Here is a 25,193-nt window from a genome sequence, read left to right on the forward strand (position 1 = left end):
GATGGCTTATGGAAACATCATAACTTCCCACAGAGCTTCGTTGGACAACATCTGAAGGAACTTCAACTAGCTTTCAACTGCAGTAGTTTGAATGGAGAGTCTCCAAATTTCGGATTTCATGAAAAAAATTATATTCATTTTCAGGAGTTTGACTAGTTGAATACATACTATAAAGTTGTTGCTTGAAGAGAATTTTTAAAGTTTATACCATGTAATGCACTACCAGTTGGAACAAATGGCCCTAGACCTTAAGATTGCTTTCCATCTAGCTGTGAGTCAAATTACATTTCTGCTTTTAAGATTCAGATTTAATTCATACTCCCCAGTAGCAGGTGATTTAATAAAATGAAGTCTAATCTTTGCCACTGAAATATGGGCTTAGTAAAGTAGCAAATGGTCTGGCCATCAAAGCACAAGAAACAGGAGCTAGCTATCTGGGATAAGGCTGGATATCCCAAGTGTCACAGCTTCCAGCTAAGCCACCACAGCTCTATCTCTGACTATGGAAGGTGCCCCAGAGCACTCAGATTACACCCAGAGGACCTCTTGTGCACCAGAGCTATCCAGTGCGTTTGCTACCAACAGGACACAACAGGTTCTCCTTCTACTGACCCAACATTTAGAGCACAGGTTTCTTCCTAGGTAAAATCCAGTGTTCAAAAGTACAATAGGTATTCCTACAGTTCCCTACAGCGACCAAGTACTTGTTCTCAGAGGATAAAAAGAACACATTGGGTTCCCTTTGTTCATTTGTTTTTTTACTACAGTAGTTAAACATTTAAGGTGCATCTTATTTAACTTCTGAAGACTTTGGTGCCACAGGTCTCCAGTGGTCATTACCGGTCCTGTTGTAAGGACCTCCATTTCCAGAACCCCAAAGCCATGTAACAGGTACTGCTTTAAACATACTCGATAGGCAGCAGCTCATCCCTCCCAGAGAGTACCGCACGATGAGGAAGAGAGCGTGGCCAAGGTGGGAATCGCGTTTACCTGGGGGAGGGCGATGCTGCCCCTGTGGTGCCCTCCAAACACAAGGGACTGCAACCCATGGCAGCGTCAGCCCCTGCAGCTGCATCCTCCTTGCGGATGGGCTCCAAGGAACGCAGGCTCTGCTGCTGCTTGGGCTGTGGTGCCATCTCAGCTCTTTGGCAGGTCTCCCAGAAAGCCTTCCTTGGTGCTGCACAATTCCTGCACTGGAGACGGCTGGAGCAGCTGACAGAGGTGGCACAGTTCTGGCAGATCGGCGAATGCCCGGTATGCAGGTTTCTACAGCCAAAGACTGGCTTGAGACCACTCTGCGCTCACCCCATGCCCTTTTCTCTCCAGCTGGTAGAGAGGAGGAAAAGCGCAGCGCAGGACTACCTGGGCAGAACCTGCTCTACCTACTGAGCCCGCAGGAGCCCCTGTGGTGGGAAACCGGGAGGTTCATGGGTGAGCCTTGAAGCTGAGGTTCCCCTGTCCCCGGCCCTCCATGATGCACACAGCCAGAAGCTGGGGTTGCTGATGGGGCTGTATGTCACCAGGGCTCTTAGGGCAGCACAAGAGGGATCAGCAGCAGGCTGAGAGAGAAGAATATCTACCAGGGTAAGCCAGGGAGTGGGATGTCAGGGTAGCTGGCAGGTGACGTGCCTGTCGCCTGCTCCCTCCTGCCAGTGGGGAGAGCTGGGCGCCCTGCAGGTACACGGCTGTCATCAAGCCTCTGTTCCTCTGTTATCTCAGGCCTTCACAGTGTGCTGTGAGACCCCAGTGGATCCATCTCTTTGCAGTCCCTTCAGACAGTACAGATCCTGAGAGAAACAAGCCCACCACCACTGTCAAGCTTCAGCTTTTGACAGCTCTTCTCCAGGCTCCGCAGTGTGTGGCGCTGGTGGCACTCCTCCCAGGCAGACAGCTGAGCACGCTGGAAATCTCTTGGCATCTCCTCCTGCCCTCTGCTCAGCTCTGCTCCTGTGCATCTCCTCCTGCACTGGCTCAGGATATGAACCTGAAGCTTAGGGTTGTGCAAATCAGGCTTTGGCCATGAAAAACAGAGACCGAGGTTTGGGCAATAAAACAATGGCTTTGGATGCCCTGAAGTGATGCTTTGAGCTCTCAAAATGGCAGTTTGATCTGCAAAAGAGACTTTGAACCCTAAAAATCAGGCTTTGGCCCCCAGCATGCAACTTTGGGACCTCAAAAAGGAAGCTTGAGGCCACTAAGGACATGTTGGGCCTGAAAAGAATGAGAACCAAGAATGGTTCTCTGAACTCCAAGCAGCAGCTTTGGTCCTACAGGAGGGACAGCGGGTGCTCCAGAAGAGGCTCAGATGACTACAGCAGGGCTTTGGTTCTGCAAAAAAATAATGTGGAGCCTGAGAAGAGGCTTTGTGCTCCACAGACCACGGTCTGCGCCTCAACATGGAGCCTTAGCACTTAGAACTGGGTATCTGGACACTCCACCTTGGGGGCTGGAACCCCAAAAGATGGTTCGATCCCACAAAATGAGTGTTTGCTTCCCGAAAGGAGGATTTTGGTCCTAAACTTCAGGCCTTGGCTCCTAGGACAAGGATTTGGGAGCTCAAAAAATGGGGCTTTCCTCTTGAGGAAAGCACTGGGAGCCTCAGAAGGTGATTTTGCACCTTAAAAGGAAATGGTGGGCTCTGAAACTAAGACACCGCACCCTGAAGGTGACAGCCTGGGATGTCCAAAGGAGCATGTAAGCAACACGGTGGCATCTTTGGATCCAAGCCAGAGGCTCAGGGCCCTGACAACAAGGATTCAGTCATGAAAAAGGAGACCCTGAGCCCCAAACCTGGAGGTCACCTGAGCGTATTTGGGCGCATCTCTGCTCCCGGGAGCTCAGCCCTGCACATCTCTGCCTCAGCCTCACTATTGTGGTAGGCAGCCACAGTGTTTTTGCCAATGGAAGGCTGCTCCCTGCTGCACTCAGAGAAGAAACCTCACAGGAACAGCACTCGTTTGTGTTACAGCACACACGCACCCCACCACTGCTGTTCCTGCCGTATAACAACCTGATGCTTAACCAACAGGTTCGCTTTTTCCCTTGCCAGAGAAATACAGGATAAAGATTAGGGACACTCATACGAAAATAACACCCTTATGCTGATGTACTGTCACTCCTAACATCTTTAATGAGAATGCCTGGGTACCAACGGGTGCAAGCAATGGTTTGCATTGCAGTACTAACACCACTGAGGAAATCAGGCTCAGGGGAGGCCTCACTTCATGGAACTCCCTGAAAGGAGGCTGTAGCCAGGTGGGGGTCGGCCTCTTCTCCCAGGTAACAGTGATGGGACCAGAGGGAACGGCCTCAAGTTGCAACAGTGGAGGTCCCTGTAGGATATTAGGAAGAATCTGTGCTGAAAGAGCGTTCGGGCACTGGCACAGCTGCCCGAGGAGCTGGGGGAGTCAGCGTCCATGGAGGTGCTCCAGAAGCGTGGGGATGTGGCCCTGAGGGACGCGGGCAGTGGGCAGCTGGGGGGTGGTCGGTGGGACTTGGTGATCTTAGAGGTCTTTGCCAACCATAGAGATTCTGTGATTCTGTGAGTCATTTATTGGAACGAGAGGTAACAGCAGCCAACAGACCCAAGCAGAGCCTGGAGAACATCACAGCAACACATAAACGCTTGACTGGGAAACTGCTGGTGCCACAGGCCCCGTAGAGTTCAGGTGGGGCCAGGAGGGTGGATGTGCCACCCAGTGCCTTCGGCAGCACCAACACGCCGGGTTCCAGCAGGGCTGCGTCCGGCACTGGGCCCCTCACTGTGTGATGCTGCAAGAGCTGCCTCTGCCAACAGCCTCTGCAGCACCCTTTGCCTGCTGTCTCTACCAACACAGCCCATCTCCTGGGCAGCTCTCTGCTGTCTGCTTCAGCTTTCCCCATGAGCAGGGCTGGTGCTTCCTGTCAGGCCTTGAGCCATCAGTGCAGCAGCGCCTGGAGCAGCCCCAGCCTTTACACTGCACGTTACTATTGACACTGCGACTGATTTATAACAAAGCAAAACATGACACAGAAATAGGGTGGGGAAGTTTATTAGGGGATATAATAAACATATATATAAAAATAATACATAAATAAATAATATTATATAATATTATAAAATAAACTAAATAAAAAATAATTTAAAAAAAAAAAAATGTAAATAAATAATAAAAAAATGTGACACCTCTCAGCGAATGGTGCTGGACTCTGAGGATCGGTGCCAGCTTGTAGGTTGCACGCTGCTGCTCCCGCGGCATCAGCGGGGCCGCCTGGTGATGCGCCGGGCCCGACGTGGTGCCCGGGAGCGGCTCCGCCCCTGGGCTGGCCCTCGCCGCCTGGACCGGCTCCTAAGGCGTCTTCGGGGCTGGCTGTCGGTGTCTGCAGCCCGACGATCGAGGGGCGAGCGGCTTCGAGTCCGCGCCCGCCCTGGATGTCTGGATGGGCTTCCGTCGTCTGTTCTGGAAGCCCTGGAGGACCCTGGTGCTGCCGGTGTGGTGTAGCTGCGGGTGCAGCTCTGAGCACCTCGGCTTGGTGTCTGCATGCTCCCACGGTGTCCCTGGGGCCGGCTCGGAGATTCTGGGCCCTGGCGCCGCAACGGAGAGCGGCTTCTTGTCCGGGCCCGCTGTCCCTGCCTGCACCTGAGGTTGTATCCCAGTGCAGGGCAGCGCCTCGAGGACCGAGATGTCCCCTGGCTGGCCGAGTCTGAGGTGCTGCTCTCAGCAATTGGGGCAGCATTATGGGTTGTGCCACGGTGTCCTCGAGACTCATTCAAGCTGTTTTCATCCCTATGCAGACGTGGCATGACTCTCCTGCGGTCCGTCCTGCGCTGGATGGACAGGCCGCTGCTCTCAGGCACATGGGATCTGTGAGCTGGCTCCGGTGGTGCCTGGCTGGTGGTTGTGGAGCTGCTGCTCTTTGGTGCTGTGGAGCCTTGGCATGGCGGCAATCCATGCTCGCTGGTGGTGCCGGAGCTGCTGCTCTCGGGTGTCACATACATTGGTGACAGCTGCAGTCCCTGCTGGCTGGTGGTGCCGAGACCAGCAAGACCTGAGCTGGTGCTGGAGGCTGTAAGGGGAGGCAGGAAGGTGAGCAGGATGGAATTACAGCCATGGGGTGGAACTGGCTCCCGTTTGTGCCGGGCTGGAGGGATTTGAGCAGGGCCGCTCTGAGCAACCCCTGCTAGGCCTGGCCTGGCCCCAGCCCAGCAGCACGTGGATGTTTGCCTCTTACCGGTTCCCTCTCCAGCACAGGCGTTGCACTCCCATACGGTTGTGCCGTTACTCAAGAGGGAACAACGCCGGTGTGTCCCTCGTACAGTGCAGGAGCTGCAGAAGAGCATTTCCCAGGGCCTGTGGAAAGCAACGGGTTGTGGCCGTGAGGACAAAGTGCCCTGAGCCAGGGAGTGCCCGGCACAGCTCTGGTGCTCGGTCTGTGCTCCCGCAGCCTGTGGTGAGGCTGCGATGCCACGCAGAGCCCCAGAGGGCAGCTGAGGTCACTCACCCCTCTCCTGACCGCAGTCTGCCATAGGGGTAAAGGCAGTCGCTGGCATGGCAGCGTCGGTGCCAAACTGCCAGTGCTTCATAGGTGGTGTTGTCCTCCCCTTCTGCAATTCTGCCAGAGAAGGGAGGGAATGTGATGAGCACTCACTGGCCCAGAACTAAAACTAACCCATGAAATCCATCCCCATCCACCTTATCCCTGGTTCCAGCTTCCCAATGGCGCTGAGGCCCATGTTAAGGGCTGCCAAGGGCCAGGCCTGCCGGGGCAGTCCTTGGGCGGGCACAGCTCTTGTGCCCTCACACCTCAAGAGCTGGATGAAAGACACCAACCTGAGTGGGATATGGATTCCCACAGTCAGCATCTCACGAAGAAACATCTCTCCGTCTCTGCAGTGGGGGCACTGGAAGCTGAAAAGCCCAGAGCGCAGGGCCATTATCTGCAGCAGAAACACAAGCAGCGCTGAGTGTGAGCCGGGCCTGGTGCTGCTGAGCGCCTGCGGTGCCCGCGGGGCGAGGGGAGGGCTCCTACCTGGATGCAGGCCCGGTGGAACCAGGCGTGCTGGCAGGCTGGGCACACCATGGTGATATATGACCTGCTGTCACCCACGGGCTCCAAGCAGATGACACAGGTCGTGTCTGGCTCCGGTGCTGCCTGCACTGCCTGCTGCGGCCTGTGCTCCCAGCAGTAGGACCTGGGGAAGATGGAAGGGATGGGCAAGGTGAGAAGGGCTGCGAGGAGGGCAGAGGAACGGGAAGGAGCCCCAGGCCTTGGCTCTGGCTCTGTCAGGCTGCTGGGAGGCGTCACAGCACGTTCCTCGCTGCTTAGGTTGGTGCTGACAGCAGGGTTGGAGGCCCACAGGTGACAGCTGGGAGCCCTTACCTGTGTTCTCCAAAGTGTTGGGTGACACATTGACCCCCATAGGCGCAGGGGAGATGGAAGCTCCGCTCACATCCCGGCTCTGCGCAGATGATGGTGGGCCCTGAAGTCTCACAGACGAAGCAGAACTAGAAAGAGCAGAGCAGCCCCATCAGCTGCAGGCTCAGGGCCTATGCAGTGGGTCCCTGCACCTCTGGGCAGGGCGCAGGATGCGGGCAGGGCTGGGTGGCTCTGTGCGGAGCTGCCTGGTGAACAGGGCTGGTCTGCAAGAGCAGGAATTTCTCCTGGAGCTGGGAGGAGGGGCTGGGATTGCTTTCTGGGGACCAGGCTAAGCTCTTCTGGCACCAAGGTCCCTGTTCCGGTCCAGTGCTCACCTTCTGCTCTGCCTCCCTCACTATGCGTATCAGGTCTTCAAAGCAAAAACGTAGCCCGTTAACTCGCACGTTTTCACAAAGACCGTTGGCAAAGACCTGTAACGGAGGAAAGAGCACGGTCTAGTTAGGGCAGAAAGGAGGGAATCACTGATTGGAGGAAGGTGGCAGGAGACATGAGGGAACTCACCGCACAAAACCCATGGAAATACAATCCACAAATACGCTCTTTGTGGCCAAGGATGACGGAGTCCTCATCCACTAGGCCACAGAGCACGCAAACTGGAGAGGAGAGAGTAACAGCAGTGAGCGTCTTGCGGGGCCAGGTGCCCCCGGTGGCTGTCCCAGGGGCTGCTCTGTGCTGGCTGTGCCAGCTGAGGGGCAAGGCCGCAGGCCGTGGATGCAGGGATACTTGGCACTCACTTGGCCCTCTCGAGCCGGCAGCCTCCTGTGTCTCCGCTCGCGCCGTGAGCGTCGACCGCAACCAAGTGCAGAGTGTCTGTCCCATCACTGCGGGGCTTCGTCCTCTGCGTGCCAACCTATGGAGAAGCGGGACGAGGCTGAGTTGGCAGCTCAGGCCCCTGAGCGCTGGGGAACCCTCCTCCCTCCCTCGGCAGCCTCAGGCAGCCCCTTCCTCCCTGCTCACCTCACCAGGTCGCACTGAGCTCAGCCTGAGCCCTGCAGCCACAGCTCTGCTCCACTGCCCATGAGTCACAATGGCCGTTCCATGTCACCCTCTGTGACGCCATCACACCTCACAGGGCTGGGCTGAGGGCACCCAAGAATGGCATCAGAATGGAACAGCCATTGTGACGCGTTGGCTGTGATGTAGACCTGAGGCTGCGGGGCTCAGGCGGAGCTCAATACAATTTGTGAGGTGAGCAGGGAGGAAGGGGCTGCCTGAGGCTGCTGAGGGAGGGAGGAGGGTTCCCCAGTGCTCGGAGGCTGAGCTGCCAACTCATCCTTGTCTTGCTTCTCCCATAGGTTGGCACACAGAGGACAAAGCCTGGTTTTTCTGGGACAGACACTCTGTGATTGCTCGCCGTTTTTTCACATGATGTCTGAGGGGATGTCCGAGGGGACACAGGAGGCCGCCGGCTCGACTGAGCTAGGTGAGAGCAGAGTATCCCTGCACGCAGCTCCCTGCCGCTGGGCAGAGGGGTGCTGGTGGTCTGCCTGCAGCAGAGAGAGGAGGTGGGGGCACGCAGGGCCTCCCATCTGCCGCAGGCAGGGCCCCTCTGCTCCTTGGCCAGGGGGGCTGCGGTTGGGCTGTGGCTGCCCACTGGCACTGCTAGGCCTACGGTGCCCCTTCCCCTCCACGGCCTCCAGCCCTGCCCCTCAGCTGGCACAGCTGGCACAGAGCAGCCCCTGGGACAGCCCCCGGGGGCACCTGGCCCCACAAGGCACTCACGACTGTTACTCTCTCCTCTCCAGCATGCGTGCTCTGTGGCCGAGTGGATAACAAGCCATCCATCTTCGGCAAGAGATATGAGATGTATGGGCTGTGTTTCCATGCATATTGTGTGGTGAGTTCCCTCGTGGCTCCTGACACCTTCCTCCAACCAGTGGTTCCCTCGTTTCTGCATTAACAAAATCACGCTCTTTCCTCCTGATCAGGGATTTGCCAACGGTCTTTGCCAACATGGCATAGACGATCAAAACAGGGGGCTTTTCCACATTGAACACCTCATTGACTTGATGAGGGTGGCAGCGCAGAAGGTGAGCACCGGACCGGAACAGGGAGCTTGGTGCCAGGAGAGGCACGGCGAGCTTAGCCTGGTCCCAAGAAAGCAATCCCAGACCCTCCTCCCAGCTCCAGGAGAAATTCCTGCTCTTGCAGACCAGCCCTGTTCACCAGGCACCTCTGCACAGTGCCACCCAGCCCTGCCCGCATCCTGCGCCCTGCCCAGAGGTGCGGGGCCCGCTGCATAGGCCCTGAGCCTGCAGCTGATGGGGCTGCTCTGCTCTTTCCAGCTTTGCTTCGTCTGCGGCAAAATGGGGGCCAGCGTCACCTGCGCAGAGCCGGGCTGCACGCGGAGCTTCCATTTCCCCTGTGCCCGAGAGGGTCAATGTGTCACCCAACACTTTGGAGACCACAGGTAAGGGCTCCCAGCTGTCACCTGTGGCCCTTCAACCCTGCTGTCAGCATCAGCCAAAGCAGCGAGGAACGCGCTGTGACGCCTCCCAGCAGCCTGACAGAGCCAGAGCCAAGGCCTGGGGCTCCTTCCCGTTCCTCTGCCCTCCTTGCAGCCCTTCTCACCTCACCCATCCCTTCCATCTTCCCCCAGGTCCTTCTGCTGGGAGCACCTCCCGCACCAGCCAGTGGAGACAGCACCGATGCAGGACACCACCTGCATCATCTGCTTGGAGCCCGTGGGTGACAGCAGGTCATATGCCACCATGGTGTGCCCAGCCTGCCAGCACGCCTGGTTCCACCGGGCCTGCATCCAGGTAGGAGCCCTCCCCTCGCCCCGCGGGCACCGCAGGCGCTCAGCAGCACCAGGCCCGGCTCACACTCAGCGCTGCTTGTGTTTCTGCTGCAGAAAATGGCCAGGAGCGCTGGGCTTCGCTGTTTCCAATGCCCTCTCTGCCGAGACAGAGAGAGGTTCGTGCAGGAAATGCTCAACTTGGGCATCTACATCCCAGTCAGGTTGGTGTCTTTCATCCAGCTCTTGAGGTGTGAGGGCACAAGAGCTGTGCCTGCCCAAGGACTACCCCGGCAGGCCTGGCCCTTTGCTGCAGGGCTGGCTTTGTTCAGTCTTAGTCTAGAGGCACTCAGAGCTCATCACATTCCCACTCTTCTCTGGCAGGAAACCCAAGTGGGAGCACAACCGTGCCTACGCAGCACTGGGAGTTCGGCACAGACGCTGCGATGCCAGCGACTGCCGTCACCCCCATGGCAGGGAGCAGAGAGAGGGAGAGGGGTGAGTGACCTCAGCTGCCCTCTGGGGCTCTGCGTGGCATCGCAGCCTCACCACAGGCTGCGGGAGCACAGACCGAGCACCAGAGCTGTGCCGGGCACTCCCTGGCTCAGGGCACTTTGTCCTCACGGCCACAACCCGTTGCTTTCCACAGGCCCTGGCAGCTGCTCCTCTGCAGCTCCTGCGCTGCACAAGGCACGCACCGACTGTGCTCCAACCTGAGTCCCAGCACCACCAGCTGGGAGTGCGCCAGCTGTGCTGGAGAGGGCACCGGTAAGAGGCCAACAGCCGCGTGCTGCCGGGCTGGGGCCAGGCGAGGCCTCGCTCCAGTCCCTTTGGCCCACGACGGATGGGAGCCCGTCCCACCACGGGGCTGGAGATCTGTCCCGCTCACCTTCCTGTCTTTCCTTACAGCCTCCGGCACCAACTCGGACAGCGCTGGCCCCAACACCGCCAGCCAGCAGGGACCGGGGCCGTCCCAAAGCTCCGCAGGACAGCAGAGCAGCAGCTCCGACACCACCAGCCAGGCACCGTCGGAGCCGGATCCCACTTCCCAGGTGCCTGAGCTGCTCTCCGGGCAGCCGGGGCGGGCGCGGACTCGAAGCCGCTCGCCCCTCGATCGTCGGGCTGCAGACACCGACAGCCAGCCCCGAAGACGCCTTAGGAGCCGGTCCAGGCGGCGAGGGCCAGCCCAGGGGCGGAGCCGCTCCCGGGCACCACGTCGGGCCCGGCGCATCACCAGGCGGCCCCGCTGATGCCGTAGGAGCAACCGCGTCCAAGCTCCGCTTCCTATCCAAAGTCATCACAGAATTGTAGGGGTTGGAAGGGACCTGTAGAGATCATCGAGTCCAACCCCCCTGCCAAAGCAGGTTCCCTACACAAAGTCATCAAGTCATCTGAATCCATCCCAATAAAACTGAATTCCATCATACCACTGTCAGTTTTCTTCTGCTCTGCCCTTTCTGAGCTGGGCAGTTTTAGGGGAGTCAGCGTCCACGGGGGTGCTCCAGAACTGTGGGGATGTGGCACTGAGGGACGCGGGCAGTGGGCTGGTGGGGGGGGGGGAGGGGGGGGGGGGGGATGGACATGATGACCTTGGAGGTCTTTGCCAGTCTTAATTCTATGATGCATGTATCCATATCCAACGGGTTTTGGGTATTCACCTTCACTACTACTCACATGGAAGCCGATGCAAAGTCAGCCTTAGTTTAGGTGATGCTCCCGCCAAGAACATGTCCAGCCAGAGCAGCACTGTGGGAATAAAACACCCAGCTGAACCCCGTGGTTTGGTGGCACAAATCCAAGCTAAGGACTTCGAGCTGCTGTCAGTCCATGCACTGCTCCACAGCCAGGAGTGCCCAGCCTCGACAGCAAGTGCAGTGTCTGACAGTGCACTGTCATGACTGTGCTTACATTGGGACCCCACTGTGCGCTGCCACCGCTGCATTTCAGTAAGGGTAAGCAACCCATGCATCAGTTTGGATATTCTTTAATCACTCTGCTCAATTAGAAACCCCACGTCATGCTGAGCATCTCAGTAAGTGAAACTGCTCTTAAACATCACATCCCCCTACACACGGAAGGACAGAGAGTGTGCCAAGTTTGGACCCCTGACAGCATCCTTGTGAGCAAACAGCTGCGTGCTGATGTGAGCAGCCGCAGGCCAGGCTGTCCTGCCCTGGATGAGCCCCAGCCAACCCCATGGCTTTTGCACAAGTGCATTGCAGGCTTTGGAGCAAGCGTCCTTTTGCTCGTTCCTATACAGTCTGATGCTTTCTGGTCAGTTCTGTACACTGTAACATGCAGCCTTTTAAAGCGCGATAAATGTCAGATCAAGCCTTCCCTCAAGAAGGCTTCCCTCAGCAGAGAAGGACCTGGGGGTCCTGATGGACAAGAAACTTAACATGAGCCAGCAGTGTGCTCTTGCAGCTCGGAAAGCAAATGGCATCCTGGGCTCCATCAGGAGAGGGGTGGCCAGCAGGGACAGGGAGGTGATTGTCCCTCTCTACTCTGCTCTTGTGAGGCCCCATCTGGAGTACTGTGTGCAGATATGGAGCCCTCAGTACAAGAAAGACAGTGAGCTGTTGGAAAAGGTCCAGAGGAGGGCCGCGAAGACGATCGAGGGGCTGGAGCACCTCCCCTATGAAGACAGGCAGAGGGAGCTGGGCTTGTTCAGCCAGGAGAAAAGAAGGCTGCGGGGTGACCTCATTGCAGCCTTTCAGTACCTGAAGGGAACCTATAATCAGGAGGGGAGTAAACTCTTTGAAAGGGCCAATAATAGTAAGACAACGGGAAATGGATTTATGTTGAAAGAGGGAAGATTTAGGTTGGATGTTAAGGGGAAGTTCTTCACTAGGAGAGTGGTTAGGCCCTGGAACAGGCTGCCCAGGGAGGTTGTGGATGCCCCGTCCTTGGAGGTGTTCAAGGCCAGGTTGGACGGGGCCCTGGGCAACCTGATCTAGTAAACGTGGAAGTCTGGTGGCCCTGCCAGGCAGGGGGTTTGGAGCTTCATGATCCTTGAGGTCCCTTCCAACCCAGGTCATTAAAAAAAAGAAAAAAAAGAATAGGCACTGCAGCTCTCTTGACTGTATAAGGAGGTTTCAGATGTATTGTAACATCAGAACAGTGTTGGTTTACTGTTCTTCTCCAAGCTGCAATTATCAAAGTGCTGCCTGTGAGCTGTGGACATCCCCAGTGACAGCATTTACCTTTTTGTGTTTTTTATTCATCCCTTTCTTCAGTTAAGCTCCTTCTTAGATGATGTCACTTTCCGTACTGATTTCCATACAGTGTTGCCATACATGTATCCAAATATGTAATTTCTGGTACTGTCTCCTTGGTTATCTTGGCCTTACAATATTACTGAGATGGCTTAGGTGGGTGTTCTTGACCTTACCAGATTCTGCTCTCCTACAGGACCCCAGCGGTGCCCTCCAGTCACTCACAGACTATGCCCATTTCTCACAAAACTCCCTTTAACCAAATATGAAATACAGCCATTCCTCATAGCACTGCCAATTTATAACCAGGTCTTTCTAAAATCTGAACAGATGTGAACTAACTTTTTCCACACAGGGAAAATCATAAATGAGGAAAATGCATTCACTGCCTTGACTTACAGCGAATATCCAAAAAGTCTGTGAGGGTGGTGATGCTTCCCACATTTATGACTGGTAATACACCAGTAAGTTAAAAAAACCCACAAACACAAAAAAAAACAGAGCGAAGAGTAGTTGAATCTACAAGAATACGTACTGCTGCCTTGATGGGGTTTGGTTGCAAACTGTAAAGGAAGGATATTCTGTGGAACATGAATAATCTAAGAAATAAACATTCTTATTGCTATAATTTTGTTTGTAAATAGACAAAAAATGCAATGCTGAAGGTAAAAGGCAACACAAGAGCAAATTCTTTTCCAGATAAAGATGTGATGGTCAGGAAACCTAATAGAAATGAGTATATCATCTCTATTGCATCTGGTTAGTAAATCATTTCTGCCCCCCCACCCATCCAGAATACAAACGTAAAAAATAACCCAAACAATACGTGTTCAAAAGTGCAGCAAAAAATCATTCATATCCATCAACTCTTCGTCATTTCCTTTTTCCATTTGTGAAAAACACATTTCTGACTATGACAATATACTTTTTGTGAGAATTCTTTGTATTTAATAGTTGTTTTCTAACCTCATACTTGAAACTGTGTTCAGACTCTAACTCCTTATTTAACTAAGGTTTGAAAAGGATGTAAGAACACATGGCATTATTTCCATCGTATTGTACTATAATTGCCTCGTGTACTATCAACAATGCATGAACCTTTATTGACATTTAAGCTGAGAATTCTTTTCCTTATGCCAAATTTAAGATAAACCCTGGGATTCTCGTGTGGCTGCAAAGAGCAGATTGGAATTTCAGTGAGTCTGCAGAGTGACATTCTGTGGCTCTGGTCCTAGTGCACTCTGGCTGGGCTATGGCCAGCTGCACTAATGCCAGGAAGGAGAAACTGAACATTAATAAACTGATTCCAACTGTGCACGAGGTTTCAAATCTTTGGCAAATCTAAATGGGGATGTTTCCTGAGAAAGGGTTGCAGTTCTGGAGCACATTCAGCTGTTAATCTATGCTTGTACAAATGCAAAGAAAATGGACAGGCTTCAGTGGATTTGGCAGGTATTGCATTGGGAAGTGTGGAAGGTCCATTCCAGTGTTACTCATACCATCAAGGGAATAACTCCTTTCATCCAGAAGGAATTTGCAATGTTTCAAAGAATATATATGTAATTCCTCAAAGTCATTAAAAAAGGTATTTAAAAGAAAAATCAGCTGGTACTTCATTTTTGTCCATGAAGCATCACATGACTAAGTATAATAATGAAATGTCCTAACAGTTGAAGAATGTGGACACTCACAGATCTTATCTAAAAATATTAACTCCCAGCTAAACCAGGAAATGAAGCATTGCCCTCAAAAACATCAGTCTCCTAGAATACAATGGCATCTCTATCTCACATTGAAGTCCTAAGCTATTCAGGTGAATAGAAGAAGCAAACTTACATGCACTTGTATATTCATGTACAAACTTTTAGTCTTGAAGCTGCTGATGTGGAACGAGATACTGTAAGTACCATCCTTTTTACCCAGTTTTATCAGGAGAATACGAGGAAAACTCTTCCAAGTGCTATTGAGCCTTCAGATATACACTGCTATATCACTGCCTGAGCTAGGCAAAATGGATATACTGCAGCACATCCTTATTCCATAGTACTCCTATGAGCTACCTTGGAAGAAGTTCCTGTGCTCAGGCAAAATAAAAATTCTATTATTAGTAAAGTACCAGACTTTCACGATTTATTCTCATTCCTTAATGATTCTATTCTTATTCCTTTCTGATTCCATTATTATATTGCTATTATGACACAGTTTGAAGGACCACTGTATCTTATAGCTGAATGTATCCAGATTATCTAAAAAAATAATAATAAAAAAACCACATTAAATTAAATAATCAGAACCAGCAGACACACAGAACTATGTATTTAAGAACTGCTACAGCATATTAAACTGATTATTACCACTTGCTCATCCTCTGCATTTCAGCTTTTCAATTACAAAATCCATTTGCAATGCTCCAAAGCAGCAGTATGGTGTGTATTATGTAATAAAACCCAAACGTCAAAGTAATAAAGGGGTATTTGCAGACACTGTCTAACCTGAACAGCTCTCTCTATCCTAAGGCAAAGAGAGGGAGGTAGCCCAGCTTATCAAACATCTGAGAGGCTGAGTTTGCATCATTGGAAGGACGGACAGATTTACTTCCAGTAAATAAAAATCAAGAAAGAAGATATGGAAAAAAGAAAAGATGTTGATGCACATAATTTTTGTCAACTTCTTTTCCAGAGGAGAAAGCTTGAGCTGAGCTTGTACTTGTACAGCAGAGCTGTAGTTTTCTTCTGTTAGAGTTACACCTATTTTCTCTTCCAAATATTGTGCACTATTTATATAAAGGACTGAGAACATTATTTGGAATTAAGGCTATTTCATGAATATCATGAGTCCTTATCATTTAGATATGAGAAACAATCCTTTACCTTCTGATGAGATTTATATTCTTTCAGTTTTCTCTAGCACATGTGAGAGGTTGTAAAGATACAGTCCATGAGACAATGATGGAGCAAAACCCATCTTATATACAAGTAGTTTTTCTGTATACAAGACACTAAATTTACTAGGGAGACTTACAGACTCTCTACATCCAGCTTTGGGTTGTAGCAACAACGCAGATAATGCCATTGACTTTGTATAGAGAAAATATGTTATCTTTCCTGGAGTATTTGTTGTTTTAGAAGGCTTGAAGAGGGACAGATAGCAAATAACCTCAGATTTCTAGTACTGACTGAGATATTGGAAACATTTCTACAGAAAAGACACGTCTAGGATGTCTGATTTTTATCAGCATTACTAAAAACTTGTCTAGGATCAGAGGCGTGCAAACAAAGCATTATGGAATATTGATACTTGTTGTCAATATTAGCATTATAGCTGTGCATTGCAATACATCCAGTTGTGAAATAGCAATATAGAGTTCTAGTATGTTTGCCCAAACATAGTCTTTATCCTGAGGAATTTACAGCCTAACAGGGGATGAAGCAATAAACCCACAGAGGAATGCAAGATATCACAGAACTTCAGCTTTCAACTGTACAGAATCTCATTGCAGTCAGTCCATCTGCTAGCAAGCCTAAGGAAACATTCCTGCTAGAACCTCAGCTGAAAGCATGCTGGAATAAGTGATGCAAACATAATTTAATGTAATTTGTCCATCATTTAAATCCCAACCTAAAGTACAGCTAAAAATGTGTACCATAACTGCTTCCTTGCACTAATTTTTCCAGATCATTTGATCCAGAGAAGTACCAGGAGCCATATAATAAATACCAAAAATAGAATTCAAAACTACAGGCAACCTAAATCCATTAGGATTACATCCACCTCTGTAAAGAACACCAGGTGTAGGTCAAAGTCTCAGAGCATTCCAAGTTCAGCTTGTTCACAATTGTTATGTGCAACAGTGACAGAACCTGAGCTCAACCTGTTAGCAGCTACAGTACCTAGATAACCATTTCACTTCATTTCTGTTGATATTTCTAATGAAAACACATGTAAGTGCTGGAAAACATCCTTTTGTTTTATCTATATTGTATTTAAGCAAAAATGCAGCCAGATTCGGCTCCAGCTCCTTCTGAACAGCCTTCTGAAAAAGAAGTACTTGTTCGGGCTTATAAGGGAGGTAAACAGTACAAAGATCCCTCGTACACTCTGATTTTCAACATTGTGCATCTGTAACTCAGACTGCCATTTTCTCCAGATATCCCTTGATTCAATACACGAATGGGAAAGTACCTCAGGAGGGTGTTTAGAGCAGCAAAGCACCAATTTAAAGAACGAAACAAACAAAAAAACCCAAACCATTCCCAATCCTTGAGCATCCATTTCTAGCCAGAGGACTTGTGTCAAAAAAGAGCAGCTACCCATTTATAAACCAAGACAGTTTAATATAATGTAATGATAAACAAGGAGAAAATCAATAATAACTAGTAAGAGCTTTTTGCTCATCACCAGTAAGTAGAACAGTTGCTTATACATACTGAAAAGGACTTTGAAGATGAATCCTTATTGGTCATCTATGGAGACAAACCTGTTGCAAGCTGGTATTAACGGAAAACAAACAAACAAAAAAGCAGTACATAACTTAAACCTGGTGCAAAGATTTATTTCTAATCACCAATAAATCACAAAATGAAGAATCACTCTAAACCCCCCACCAGCCTAGACTGTAAGATGTGAAGACGCTGCTGTCTAAGGTAAAGAAAAGACAGAAATGAGGCTAAGCCAGATAGCTGTGAATATACTTGAGCTTTTCCATCAAAGCAGTATCACCCCTTTACCAGCCAATCAACAGTTATATGGAGCTCTGAAGAGATTTGAAGCAATTCTATTAGCCACCATTCCTGCAAAACTATTTGAGGATATTTAAGTGTACGAGGTCAGGATTACTCTGCTACCTGCAGGGTAATTGGAACTTGGTTTCTTCCTTTCTAGGAAGAAAAGACAAAGTTGAAGGTATGACAACTGGTCACTAAAATGTTGAGGAAGGAGTATTGCCCTGTTTTTTTACCCACCTTTCAATCCCTACTCATGTCTTATAACACTGTTTTCTAAAGCAGTTAGGTGTATTTATTTATTTTTTAACTCCTCAGCAGTTACTATATAGAGAAGTGCTGAGACTCCAATGGCTATGTCACATTCAGCTGAATATGAGAAGCAAATCAGGTCTGCTGTAATGTTTACTCCACATGGGAACATATGCTAGAAAACTTATTATTGGAATGTTGAAGCTGAAGGATCTCATAAACCTTCATCTCCAGATCAGGCACCCGATGTGTGCTATCGACTGCAGTCACCTAAGTGAAATCTTATTAAGATTTCAAGACAAGACAGGATATCATGCACTGCAAGACTTAAAAAACAGTCAATTTTCTGTGTTGTACAGGCCCAGTTTGTTGCATATTGTAGCAGGAGGCCAGTGCTGGGCAGAAGTCCTGCAGGGCACAGCACATGTCCAGCTGTATTTCCAGACTTCACTTGAATCAGGCTGTTCACTCAGAGCTCAGCTGTGGTCTCAGTTCACTCTGTTGAGTAGTCCCAGAAGGGCCCTTTGTCTCTGCAGAAGGATCTTCTGATACCCTAGTGGTTATGGGAAAGACTTCAATAAGTTCCAGAAGAGACCAAGTGGAGCCTATTGTCAGTATATTTTGCAAAGGCCAATTACTACTTAAAACATTTCATTCAGAGCAGCCTACAGCCTACTGGATGATCTTTTAGGTCTTTTCTAACCTTGGTGATTCTGTGATTCTATGATTCTAAAGCAGGTTTGACATGACAGATCAGATGATATCCTTTCAGTTTTGAACACCACTAGAAACAGTGGCTTGGAACCATAGAAAAAAATGCCGATTGTCAGGGGATTAGGTACTATTACTAGAAGCTGCAGGGTATAGCAGTACTTACACGAGAGCAGAAAGCACAGAAGCGAGCAAGCCAGCAAGCAGAAGGAACATTGACACACTTAGAATTGATGTAATGACAATCATGCTTCCACTCCTTTGTCCGGGCCAGATATCAATTTTCATGGGAAGTTTACCTAGAAAACCATGAAAAGAATGTTCCTATGATTTGCTTTTTGACTATGTACAACCTTATTAAAAGGCAGAAAGCAGGTGATTTAAGAGAGGAAAACTGATATCCAGGTGATTTATGGCGAACAAGCTTCAGACTCGGTGTCAGCATTTTGAAGTTATAAGCTTGACAAATATCTGTGTTACCCAGAAATTTTGGCAACACCCAATTACATGAACAGGCACCAACTCTGCAACCACATGGACAAACTTCATGAAAGCTTTAAAGTACACAAAAGAAGAAGACCATTATCCCATATTTAAGTTTGCGACTTCAGTACTAAAAGGCTGAAAACATTGTTAAAGCTGTAGAAAAGTACTAGACATTGCTTATTAGGAAATCAATAATGTCCTAAGGCAAGCAAGGCTACTTCAGAAGACCTGAACAAAGCTGCAGACTTACCTTTTCTTGTTTTGATTGGATCAGACCAAAGAGTTTGGTCTTTCATGATACCTTCAGTGTTATCGACCAAAACATATTTAAATCTGAGGGGAAAAAAGCATTAAATTAGGTAATTCAAAATTTGAGCTTCCTTTTGTAGATTAGCTAGTCAGACTCTAGTTTTTGGTTGAAGCATTAGGCAGAAACAGTGAAAGACAACTATTTTCAGAGACCATATAAGGAACAAATAGTATTAATAGCAGAAGTATTCTGTGCTATGACATGTAGTTTGCACTCTATTCTTATGAGACTTGGCAGGTATTAGCTTTCCAAAACTAGTTTTTCCCAGCTTGCTATTCCCTTATGAAAAGCCTCGCAAGTGGTTTTGACTTTCATATGGAAGTCAAAGACTTTGTCCAACAACAGAAACCTTTGGCACTATTTTTGATAGGGAAAGCATTGAAAAAGCAGGCCAACAGCAGATTTGGCAAAGAAATTCAGTTTCCATTCCACAATACTTTGAGTTTTCATAAATGTCTGGAGAGGAAGGTAGGCAGTTTTCTCAAAAGATCCCATAGCATTTTGTTTCAGAAGCAAAAGTTTCTACAGAAGATACAGCTTCATATGGCTGCCATCTTTACTACAGCTTTTAAACAGTGGATGACAGCAAAACCCAGTATCTTGGGTAACAGCAGTGATCATCCTCACACTCCCCGGATGGTTCACTTCAACAGACAAGCCTGAAAGCTGCCTGGCCCTTACTGTGACACCTCCAATTACATTGAGAACTTCCTGGAGCAGGAGGTTACAGAAACTTTTGGCTCCCAAAAATCCCATCAAAACAAATCGAGCAGAGCCAAACTCATGTCTGCTGTTTGGCAGATCTGTCTAACTCAAAATACACGGTGAATAATCTCAACTTCATTCTTCAATCTCCTTTTCTTCCATCAGTTTCTGATCAGATACTGCCCCTAAATCATCTGCTCCAATGTAGGCATAAATCCAGAAGTTCACACATGAGTTTTCCTGCTGACCCATGAATTTAACACGACAGCTCACCCTTACAAAAACACCATAGAGCACAATCTGCAGGGTGCTAGACCAAAGCCAAGCCTTCTTCATAACTGTCACTGCAGTAGTGCATTTCAGCCCCCAGTTAGGTACCGGTAATTCACATCATATTATCACAAGGGAACTCAGAAGAGTAAATTTTCCTTCTTAACTGAGTTTTAAAAGCAGCAACAACCTTGTAAGAAATAAGAGTTATACCTGTATGTTGTGTCTGGTGCAAGAGGTGGGTTGCAGATGTCTAGGAAGTTTGGGTCATACAAACAACTCCCATCGTCCCCAACTCTGAAGAGGTATTGTTTCAGGACATCGGAAACTTTGTTGGTGTCTCCTGCATCAGTAAACTTGGGGGGTGACATACAGTTGGGTACATCGAATGAGGCAGCCTTGTAAGGTCCAAGCTGTCCCCCATGTGTTTGCTGGAATGTATTGTCCAGTGGCTTGCTGCTGCTGTCAGTCACCACAGAGCTTATTGTGCTTCCTGCAGGAGAGGTGATTTTTAACAAGGTTGTTAGAACTGATGAAGGCTTTTCCTTTTATCTTGCATTTAGTTGACAGGTAGCTCTTCTACCCCCAAACACCTGAAACCAGACATCTGCTAACAGTATGTGTGGGGATCCTACTGCATCTTCCCCATCTGTTGTCAAAACTTTTTATGTTTGTTCCTCCAAAATTTCCTCCTTTCTGAGAAGGATCTGACTGACTGTGGTGGCAAAGGCTGTTCTTCACCCTTATCCCATGTGTCTCCAAAAAGCATCCAGTTCTGCCATTTCTGACTTGATACTGCCAAGGCAGTTTCTATAGAGCCACAATTCTGTCTCGTGGAGCAGAAACCCTGAGACCTCAGTTGCACAACAGCTGCACCTCTCAGAACATCACAACATGCAGACTAGCGTATAGGAGCTGCACGAGCAGATGCAGTTATCTGTATTCCCAACCAGCCAGGCCATGCTAATGCTTCCAGATGACATGACAGAAATTTTGAAAGTCTTCATGGCTTCAAGCCAAGTGTACATCTGCACCCAACTCCACAGCATCATTTAGAAACTTCAGTTCCAACTCTCACATTTTTCCTATTGCAAAGCCAAGGCACAAGTGTCCAGAGATGCTCCCAAGCTCTGCAACTGAGAGATAATTTATTCTGAGAGCTCCTTCCAGCTGTTCAGCACTGTCAGCACTTAAAGACTGCCAGTTTTCCCACAGCTGCAGTATACTAAGGACTACTTAGGTTTGTAAACATTCTGCTGTGCTCCTGGAGCAGAGTTCTTGCAACTGTTTGGCCATGAGAAGTTTTTAGGTATGACACAGTGCAAAATTAAGTCTGTTCTGAAAGATAAGGGTTCAAAATCTAACTTGGGAGACAGTGCTCAAGTTATCTGAACAGAGTCAAGAACATGAAAGTGAAGGCTAAGCCATGACATGAGCTACAGAGACTGTCTTTCCTAAATTCAAATAATTACACCTGGGTCTCCCTGCTCTCCCAGTGTCTTCTTTCAGTAACTCTCAGCATGGCTGTGGTGAGCTATTCTCTAAGCAATCAGTTATTGTGTTTGCTTTTTAAACGTATTAGGTAGATCAAGTCTGATAGTGTGATTAGCAAGAGTAGACCTAAAGGTTACATTCGTTCTGCAGAAATTTGCTAGGCTCTTAGTTTTGTTGCGTATTGATGCATTTCCTTGACAACAGAGCTGAACATAAGATGTTTAGAAAATTAAATTCTTAAGTTTCCTCTCTCCCTGCTCAAAAATGCAACCGAGAGTGAGACAATGCACTTTTCTGCAGGCCATAAAAATAAAATCCAAACAAAATTCCTTCCCCTTCTGCCAAGAAACAAGTTTGCATCTGCCTGTTTTAAAAACAGCAGAATAGGTTTTTCTTTATGAAACCTCATTTGTAGAGATTCATCCATCTGTAGAAAGCTTTTCCCACAGAATCCATAGGAGACGGGGTGTCTGACATCAGTCTTTTCTAACACAAAATGTCAGATCCAGATTTGCAGTTATAACTGCTTTCAGGTCATTGTAGCCTTTTGTATACACATAATGCACTTGCAATCTGTTTTAGACATGCAAAGAGGTGTACTTCATTACTGGGAATCATCTCAAAAGGCAGCGCTCTCATAATTGCACTGGTAGCTGTATCAGACAGTGTGTCTGGTTAAGGTTTCAACCAGTCCAAGGCAATGAAGAAAACTTCCCAGTTTTTCCAAAATAGCATCACTCAGCAGTGCAAGCTTTAGCATTTTTGTGCTGTTGAACTGTTTCTCCCTCCCACCCCACATAAACTCTCCTCAGAGAAGGAGGCTGCAGACAGCCTTTGGGTGCAACAGGATGATATCAAGTCATTCGTTCCTGTCAGCTTAAGGAGCAGCTCTAGCTGGCATTTCACACAGTCTGTCAGAACAGCAGGAAGCAGCAAAGGTAGCTTTTGGTCATGGCCAGTAATGATTCATTGCCAAGCAACTATGAAATTAATTTCATAAATGAATCTGTGTGTGCCAGGTATCTTTGCTCACAAGTCCAGCATGACTTGTTTTAGTCATAAATAAATTGGGTCTATGCAACCTTAACTGTGAAACAAACAGCAGAGGTTGCCCATCTTTTCTCAGCAGACTTACTTAGGGGATTGGGGCTTTTATTCAATCTATTCCTGTTTGGAGAAGGTAGAAGATTTTGGTCTGCTTGGATTCATTAGCAAGATCAGGGCAAACTGCTTATAACTTGTAGTGCTGTTCCACACCTACACAGGGTCAGCTTACAGTGCACACCTTTAATCAGTCCCATGGAATTCCTACAGCTATTTTATAGGAAGACCTTAGAAAAAGACTGAGACCAGAGGCTCAGCTTACATGTAACTTACAGCTACCAGCTTTTCTCTTTTCCTCCATTGATATTTGCTCCAACCAAATTCTGAAGAATAGCATGCAGTAGCCATGTAATGTAGTTATTTTCTAGAGATGAAATAATGCTTGGTACTTACCTGAACTTTTCATCACATACAAGTAGATGGCATAAGATTTGTTTGGGTGTAGTGAGCTATCAAATGTACAGAATGGTTTCTCTAGGGCAACTGTAGTGAGAGTGGGATTGTTGGTTGCAAGCTGAGGGGCTGCAAGCTGAGGTTTCATGCTCTGATCTGGAAGATAAAGTGACCAAAATAATATTGGAAAACCTTTTTCAACACAGGTCCTAGGAAAGAGCTTTAAGAGAAAGCAAAAAAAGAAGAAAAACAACAACAACAAAAATCACACACACGCACACTAATAATAATAATAATAATAATAATAATAATAATAATAATAAAAAATTACCCCGCCAAAACAGAAAATGAAGAGATACAAAGAGAGCAACAAGAAAAAATACTGGAGATAAGTACCACTTACCCGCACAAAGCTGCCCCAAGAAGCAAAAGACTAACATAACCCAATGGCTGAGCATGCCAGAGCTCTCTGAGCACCTGCCACAAAAAGAAAAGTAACACTGGTAAGTAGCCCCTACTAGAGATCTCATATATCCACTCCCTTCCAAAAGCTTCTCCATCCTTAGCACCTCCCCCTATGCTTATCACCCTCCTTTTCAGGTAGTGTCAATTACCCTGGCTCTCACAAGCTTCCAGCTGAGGGAGGGTGATGTATGTTTTTACCTGGTGGTAGGCAGCAGCATGGCTCTCAGCAGGGCTGTGAGTGGAGATTGGGTTGGAAGGTTCTTTACAGATCATCTAGTTCCAAGCTCCCTGTCATGGGCAGGGTTGCCAGCCACTAGGTTGCAGTTGCCTTTTGAATTGTGTTTCCTGGGTTATGTGTTGAAAAACATACGTCTTTTGATTCTGCTCAACCTTGGTAGATTTCAGAGCATCAACATGAATAACAAGCCACTGGGAAAGCTGAACCTGTTGTACTGAATTGTTCATCTGAGAATACACCTGATGAGTATTGCTATTAAGGATGGTCTGTTACAAAAGATTACAAAACTAATAACCACCTGCTTAAAGTAGGCGGAGGGGAAAAATAACTGCAAGATTTTACAGAATATTTGGAATTAGCTTGAAGCCACTGAGCCAACTCCAGACATACGGTAATATCACTACTGTTAGATTAGCAAATCCATCTCCTTCATGGATATGTCACGGGACCCTGACATTCATTTGAAATATATAATCAAATAATTATAATGCAATTTCCTCTCCATATGTGTCTCAGTTTGTTTTAAATCCTGCATATCAGCATGTGTTTGGTTCGACTATTTTTTGTCACGCTACTTTTGAGGGAAGATTTTGAATTGTGAAGTTATCCCAGATTTGCACTGCTATAGAGCAAGGATGTGTGTTAGTATTCCTTATCACTTCACCGTACACTCTGAGCCACTGCTGGCATAAACACTCAGGTCTATCAGATTGAAAATACTCATGTAAATCAGAAAAATAAAACTTACCCTTCTGTCTTTTATTACTAGGAATCTAACTTTTAATACTTCTGCTTTTGATTTGTTGCACAAAGTTGGTCCTTAAGCACTCAAGAGTGTTTTTATTCCTTAAAACATTATCAGTGATGCCCAAAATCTGGAAGGCTCCTGGCTACAAAGCAACTGCACAGCTTAAGAACAACAAGGCTTCTTTCTAGATCATAAAATCATTGCTTTCTCCAGTGATTCCCATAGAATCAGATTATGAGTTCCTTAGGTAGGTAACTCCAGATAAGCAGTCTTTTTTTCCTTTTTATTTTTATCTTTTTCTTGAGACAGAAAATGCACATATTATTTGCCTAATTAAAACAAAGCAAATAAACCACCAGAACATATTGGATGTCGGAGGAAAAGAAACAGCCTATTTTGTGACGTACAAGGTACTTACAGATACTCTTCCATGTTTTGCAGCAAATATCTTCTCCCTCATCTGCTTCCTGTAGTGGTCAAAACAGATGGACAACAGAAAGAACAACAGTTTTAAAGAGCAATGGGTTGAGGTCCAGAATCACAACATAAATTTTGGTTGAAAGGTAACAATCATTATTTCTTTTTAGATTTGCTGCTGTCAAGCAATAAGTTCACCACTCAGACAAAGCTCTACATGAACTTCTTGGAACTTTGCCTGGATGAAGGCTGTAGTACAGCACTCTGTGGGATATGATCATACAAGCTGTTACTCATGTGATTGATTTTACAACTGTCAGAAGTATGCCAGAAGAGTTGCTCATCACAGAAAAGTTAATCAACTTTTTAAGTGGTCACAGGATGACGATTCTATTCATTATTTCTCATGATGATATTTTCTTAAGCTGTTGTGACTTAGCCTGAGTACCTGGCCATCTTGCATTCACCAGACACACAAAAGGGGGGATAACACTGCCTGTCTTCTGAGAT

At 48.0% G+C, this 25,193-nt stretch overlaps 3 protein-coding genes across 6 annotated transcripts; 1 reads left to right on the forward strand and 2 right to left on the reverse strand.

Moving 5' to 3' along the window:
• Window positions 1–3,742: 3,742 nt before the first annotated feature.
• On the reverse strand, window positions 3,743–7,258 carry LOC146762504 (G2/M phase-specific E3 ubiquitin-protein ligase-like). The gene is made up of 5 exons (XM_085543923.1): window positions 6,919–7,258; window positions 6,732–6,827; window positions 6,361–6,485; window positions 5,811–6,172; window positions 3,743–5,592 (listed from the first exon to the last, which is right to left on the reverse strand). The coding sequence occupies exons 1-4, from the start codon at window positions 7,234–7,236 to the stop codon at window positions 5,914–5,916; spliced, it is 798 nt and encodes a 265-aa protein (XP_085400049.1). The 5' UTR covers window positions 7,237–7,258; the 3' UTR covers window positions 3,743–5,592; window positions 5,811–5,913.
• Window positions 7,259–7,698: 440 nt separating this feature from the next.
• LOC107317503 (E3 ubiquitin-protein ligase PHF7-like) lies at window positions 7,699–10,702 on the forward strand. 2 transcript variants are annotated; one of them, XM_085543756.1, is made up of 9 exons: window positions 7,699–7,840; window positions 8,163–8,254; window positions 8,346–8,447; window positions 8,703–8,827; window positions 9,017–9,179; window positions 9,272–9,378; window positions 9,539–9,652; window positions 9,804–9,922; window positions 10,064–10,702. In XM_085543756.1, the coding sequence occupies exons 1-9, from the start codon at window positions 7,783–7,785 to the stop codon at window positions 10,402–10,404; spliced, it is 1,221 nt and encodes a 406-aa protein (XP_085399882.1). In that variant the 5' UTR covers window positions 7,699–7,782; the 3' UTR covers window positions 10,405–10,702. The 2 variants fall into 2 exon arrangements, with proteins under 2 accessions (XP_085399882.1, XP_085399873.1); XM_085543747.1 differs by having other exon boundaries at window positions 9,804–10,702.
• Window positions 10,703–16,896: 6,194 nt separating this feature from the next.
• Window positions 16,897–24,765, reverse strand: UPK3A (uroplakin 3A). Of its 3 annotated transcripts, XM_085543901.1 has the most exons (7): window positions 24,685–24,765; window positions 23,219–23,292; window positions 22,816–22,971; window positions 20,038–20,317; window positions 18,790–18,872; window positions 18,220–18,352; window positions 16,897–17,895 (listed from the first exon to the last, which is right to left on the reverse strand). In XM_085543901.1, exons 1-7 carry the CDS (start codon window positions 24,696–24,698, stop codon window positions 17,808–17,810), a joined length of 828 nt encoding a protein of 275 aa, XP_085400027.1. In that variant the 5' UTR covers window positions 24,699–24,765; the 3' UTR covers window positions 16,897–17,807. The 3 variants fall into 3 exon arrangements, with proteins under 3 accessions (XP_085400027.1, XP_015725909.3, XP_015725919.3); XM_015870423.3 differs by lacking the exon at window positions 24,685–24,765 and having other exon boundaries at window positions 23,219–23,443; XM_015870433.3 differs by lacking the exons at window positions 18,220–18,352; window positions 24,685–24,765 and having other exon boundaries at window positions 23,219–23,390.
• Between the last annotated feature and the right edge of the window lie 428 nt (window positions 24,766–25,193).

This window comes from Coturnix japonica, chromosome 1 (assembly GCF_054131305.1).
Source record: "Coturnix japonica strain WE chromosome 1, WE-NBRP24, whole genome shotgun sequence".
Lineage (NCBI taxonomy): Eukaryota > Metazoa > Chordata > Aves > Galliformes > Phasianidae > Coturnix > Coturnix japonica.

Coding starts and splice junctions, on each gene's coding strand:
- LOC107317503 (XM_085543747.1), top strand. CDS start 7,783: ATGATGTCTGAGGGGATGTCCGAGGGGACACAGGAGGCCGCCGGCTCG. Junction 8,448..8,702: donor TGAGGGTGGCAGCGCAGAAG/GTGAGCACCGGA, acceptor TGCTCTTTCCAG/CTTTGCTTCGTCTGCGGCAA. Junction 8,828..9,016: donor CAACACTTTGGAGACCACAG/GTAAGGGCTCCC, acceptor ATCTTCCCCCAG/GTCCTTCTGCTGGGAGCACC.
- LOC146762504 (XM_085543923.1), bottom strand. CDS start 7,236: ATGGGACAGACACTCTGCACTTGGTTGCGGTCGACGCTCACGGCGCGA. Junction 6,486..6,731: donor TGAGGGAGGCAGAGCAGAAG/GTGAGCACTGGA, acceptor TGCTCTTTCTAG/TTCTGCTTCGTCTGTGAGAC. Junction 6,173..6,360: donor CAACACTTTGGAGAACACAG/GTAAGGGCTCCC, acceptor CATCTTCCCCAG/GTCCTACTGCTGGGAGCACA.
- UPK3A (XM_015870423.3), bottom strand. CDS start 23,375: ATGGAGAAGCTTTTGGAAGGGAGTGGATATATGAGATCTCTAGTAGGG. Junction 22,972..23,218: donor CTTGGGGCAGCTTTGTGCGG/GTAAGTGGTACT, acceptor TTTATCTTCCAG/ATCAGAGCATGAAACCTCAG. Junction 17,896..18,219: donor TCTGTGCTTTCTGCTCTCGT/GTAAGTACTGCT, acceptor CATAACCACTAG/GGTATCAGAAGATCCTTCTG.